Source organism: Lathyrus oleraceus, chromosome 2 (assembly GCF_024323335.1).
Source record: "Lathyrus oleraceus cultivar Zhongwan6 chromosome 2, CAAS_Psat_ZW6_1.0, whole genome shotgun sequence".
NCBI lineage: Eukaryota > Viridiplantae > Streptophyta > Magnoliopsida > Fabales > Fabaceae > Lathyrus > Lathyrus oleraceus.
In genome coordinates, this window is record NC_066580.1 from 441,139,807 (window position 1) to 441,143,431 (window position 3,625).

At 36.9% G+C, this 3,625-nt stretch overlaps 1 protein-coding gene across 1 annotated transcript; it reads left to right on the plus strand.

The window, feature by feature from the left end:
• Positions 1–589: 589 nt before the first annotated feature.
• On the plus strand, positions 590–2,633 carry LOC127123617 (uncharacterized). Its single transcript, XM_051053818.1, has 8 exons — positions 590–629; positions 1,057–1,089; positions 1,197–1,292; positions 1,387–1,491; positions 1,550–1,700; positions 1,834–1,991; positions 2,079–2,203; positions 2,529–2,633. Exons 1-8 carry the CDS (start codon positions 590–592, stop codon positions 2,631–2,633), a joined length of 813 nt encoding a protein of 270 aa, XP_050909775.1.
• The last annotated feature ends 992 nt before the right edge of the window (positions 2,634–3,625 follow it).

Below are 3,625 nucleotides of genomic sequence, written 5' to 3' on the forward strand. Positions count from 1 at the left end.
TTACAATTGTTGAGTTGTCGTTGTTTGATGTTGTTTATTGATGTTGTAACATGGATTGATTATTGTGTATGATGAATGATATGATGCATAAATGGTGAGATGTGTATGGATATACTTTTGGTGAACCTTTTAGTGATAATGCATGTCGTTGAGAGTCATGCATCATGGTGTACACGCTTTAGTCCAATTTTGGTGTGCTCTGGCCCTATGGTGGGGATTGGAGCGAGTAACTGATTCTATATAGGAACTGGTGAAGCGTCACCTATGGTGATGGTGATGATTTGGTATGCTCTAGTCCTATGGTGGGGATCGGGAGCAAGAGGAACCTGAATGTTCATGAATGGTACCGCATGTATAATAAGTTAGTTATGGAGTACATTTGCATACATGATTCCATATGTAGTTGATTGTTCATGATGTCAATGATTGGATATGATTATGTAAATGTTGCCATGATTTAGGTGTGAAATATAATGTTGGTGGATGTGTAATGAATGTGTGCTTGTTGTGTATTCTCTACCTTAGCATTCTTTACACTGTTTATATTGGTTTATTGTTTCTCACCCCTTTTGGTTTGATGTTGTCCTCCATGGATATCTTACAGATACTTAGGGGTAGAGTTTGCCGCAGTAAGTGGAAGTTAGATCCCATAGTTACTTCGTTTAGTTCATAATTATTTAAGAAGTCTTGTTCTGATCCGATAACATCAGAGTTGGGAACATTTAATTGTTTTTATTCAGTTTGTGTTTTGCCAATCGAGAGTCGTATGTTATACTCTTGACGTTTGAGCTTATGTTATAATGGTGACTTTTTCCATATTGTTTTAATTCAAATATGGTATTTTAATGAGACTCACTTATTGTGAAGTATGCTTATTTGATGATTTCCGCTGCGGTGATACCCTAAGTGAAGGTGAACATACGATGACACGTGTATTAGAATGTTTTACCTTAATTGATAAATGTTGTGGAACAAGTGTTGTTTCATGATGAGTGACATCCTAAACGTGTGCATTATGATTAATACTTGAATTATTCTATGATTTAATTGTTTCAGGGTTTAAGGTGTTACCTAGTGGTATCGTAGCAGGTTAGTTGGTTTGGCCAGGTTTTTGTAATTTTGTTTGTTCCCTAGTACATGACATGTGTGTGAAACACTGTCAGTGCTCATTTATTTTTATTACCGCTTGTATGCAGGAGCCGAATTAAAACAAGTGAGGAGAAACTTTTGCTTCTCTAAGATGTTTCAGTGTGGAGAGTTGGTTCATTGTGCCAATGTTTGCAATAGTGGAGGTTGTTGGATAAGTCAGTGTTGTTTCCTGAGTTTGTTGAAGATGAAGATTTAAAGTTCATATCAACTATTTCGATAAGACAATGTCATTTCCAGAGTTTAATGCTAGTGATGAGTTGCTCATTTCAGCTAAGATAGTGAATGAGTTTGTAAAGGATGATACTTCAATATTTATGATATTAGCTTATATGAAGGCAGAAAGTAAAAGTGTGTTGGGCGAGTTATTAGGGGTGAGTGATTTTCCAAAAAGTGTTTCCAGATGATATCAGTGATATCCCGCCAGAGCGCGAAGTTGAATTTACTATCGACTTAGTACCTGGTACTAATCCAGTGTCGATGGCTCCTTATAGGATGTCTGCCTCAGAGTTGAGTGAACTGAAGAAGCATCTTGAAGATCTGCTTGAAATGAAGTATGTTTGTCCGAGTGTTTCATCGTGGGGTGGCCGATGTTGTTGGTAAAGAAGAATGACAGTAGTATGTGACAATGTGTTGACTATCGACAACTGAATAAGGTGACTATGAAGAACAAATATCCACTTCTAGGACTTATGATTTGATGGATCAGCCGATAGGTGCCTGTGTGTTTAGCAAGATCGATCTTCGTCCGAGTTGTCATCACATTCGTGTGAAGCTTGAAGATATTTTGAAGGCTGCTTTCAGAACAAGGTATAAACATTATGCGTATTCAGTAATGTCATTTGGTGTGTCTAATGTGCATGGGTTGTTCATGGAATACATGAATAAAATCTTTCATTCTTATTTAGACCAGTTCATGGTTGTGTTTATAGATGATATCCTGATATACTCAAAGTCTGATGAAGAGCATGTAGAACATCTGAGAATTGTATTACAGACATTGAAAAAGAACCAATTGTATGCAAAGTTGTCCAAGTGTGAGTTCTCGTTAAGAGAAGTGAGTTTCATTGGTCATGCGATTTCTAGTGATGGTATATATGTGGATCCATCAAAGATAAATGTTGTGTTATAATGGGAGACTCCGAAGTCAATTACTAAGATTAGAAGTTTTCTTGGATTGGTTGGTTACTACAGGAAGTTTATTGAAGTGTCTTTGAAGTTAGCGTTGACTTTGACTCAGTTTACTCGAAAGGGTCAAACCTATATTATTGGATGTGCATTGTGAAGAGAGTTTACAAGAACTCAAGAAGAAGTTGGCGTTTGCTCCAATTTTGATTTTGTCGAATCCAAGTGAATCCTTTTTTGTGTATTGTGATGCTTAGAAGATGGGTCTATGTGAGGTGTTGATGCAGAATGGTCAGGTTGCGGCTTACGCTTCTAGACAGTTGAAGGTTCATGAGAGGAATTATCCTACGCATATTCTTTAGTTGGTAGTAGTGGTATTCATGTTGATGGTTTGGAGGCACTAGTTATTTGGCTCCAAATTTGAGGTGTTCAGCGATCACAAGAGTTTGAAATATTTATTTGATCATAAGGAATTGAATATGAGGCCGAGGAGATGGATCGAGTTTCTGAAAGATTATGAATTTGGCTTGAGTTACATCCGGGTAAGACTAATGTTATGGTTGATGCATTAAGCAAGAAGTCTTTGCATATTTCAATGTTTATGGTTCGAGAGTTAGAGTTGATCAAGCAATTCAGAGACATGAGTTTGGTATGTGAAGAGACTCTTAATAATGTGAAGTTGGGTATGTTGAAGCTGACTAGTGGTATTCTTGAAGAGATCAGGGAGGGTCACAAGACCGATATGGGATTGGTTGACCAACTTGTGTTAATCAATCAGGATAAAGGTGGTGACTTCAGAATTAATGAGAATGGTGTGATAATGTTCAAAGACAGGATTTGTGTACCAGACATACCTGAGCTTAAGAAGATTATTCTTGAGGAGGGTCATAGAAGTGGGTTGATTATTCATCCAGGTGCCACTAATATGCATAAAGACTTAAAGAAATTATTTTGGTGGCCAGGAATGAAAAAGGAAGTAGTTAAGTTTGTCTATGCTTGTTTTACTTGTCAAAAGTTTAAAATTGAACATTAGAAGCCATTAGTTCTGATGTAACCGTTTAGTATTCCATAATGAAAGTGGGATAGCATTTTAATGGATTATGTAACAATTTTTCCGAAGACGACGAAGGGATGCAATTCTATTTGGGTGATTTTTGATAGACTAACTAAATCGGCCCGTTTTGTACCGATTAAGATAAGTTATTCTTCGAAGAAATTGGTTGAGTTGTACATTGATAAGATTTTTAGTTTGCATGGTATTCCATTGAGCATTGTGTCGGATAGAGATTTGAGGTTCACGTCGAGGTTTTGGCAGAGTTTGCCAGAAGCTTTAGGTGCTAAGTTGAAGTTGAAG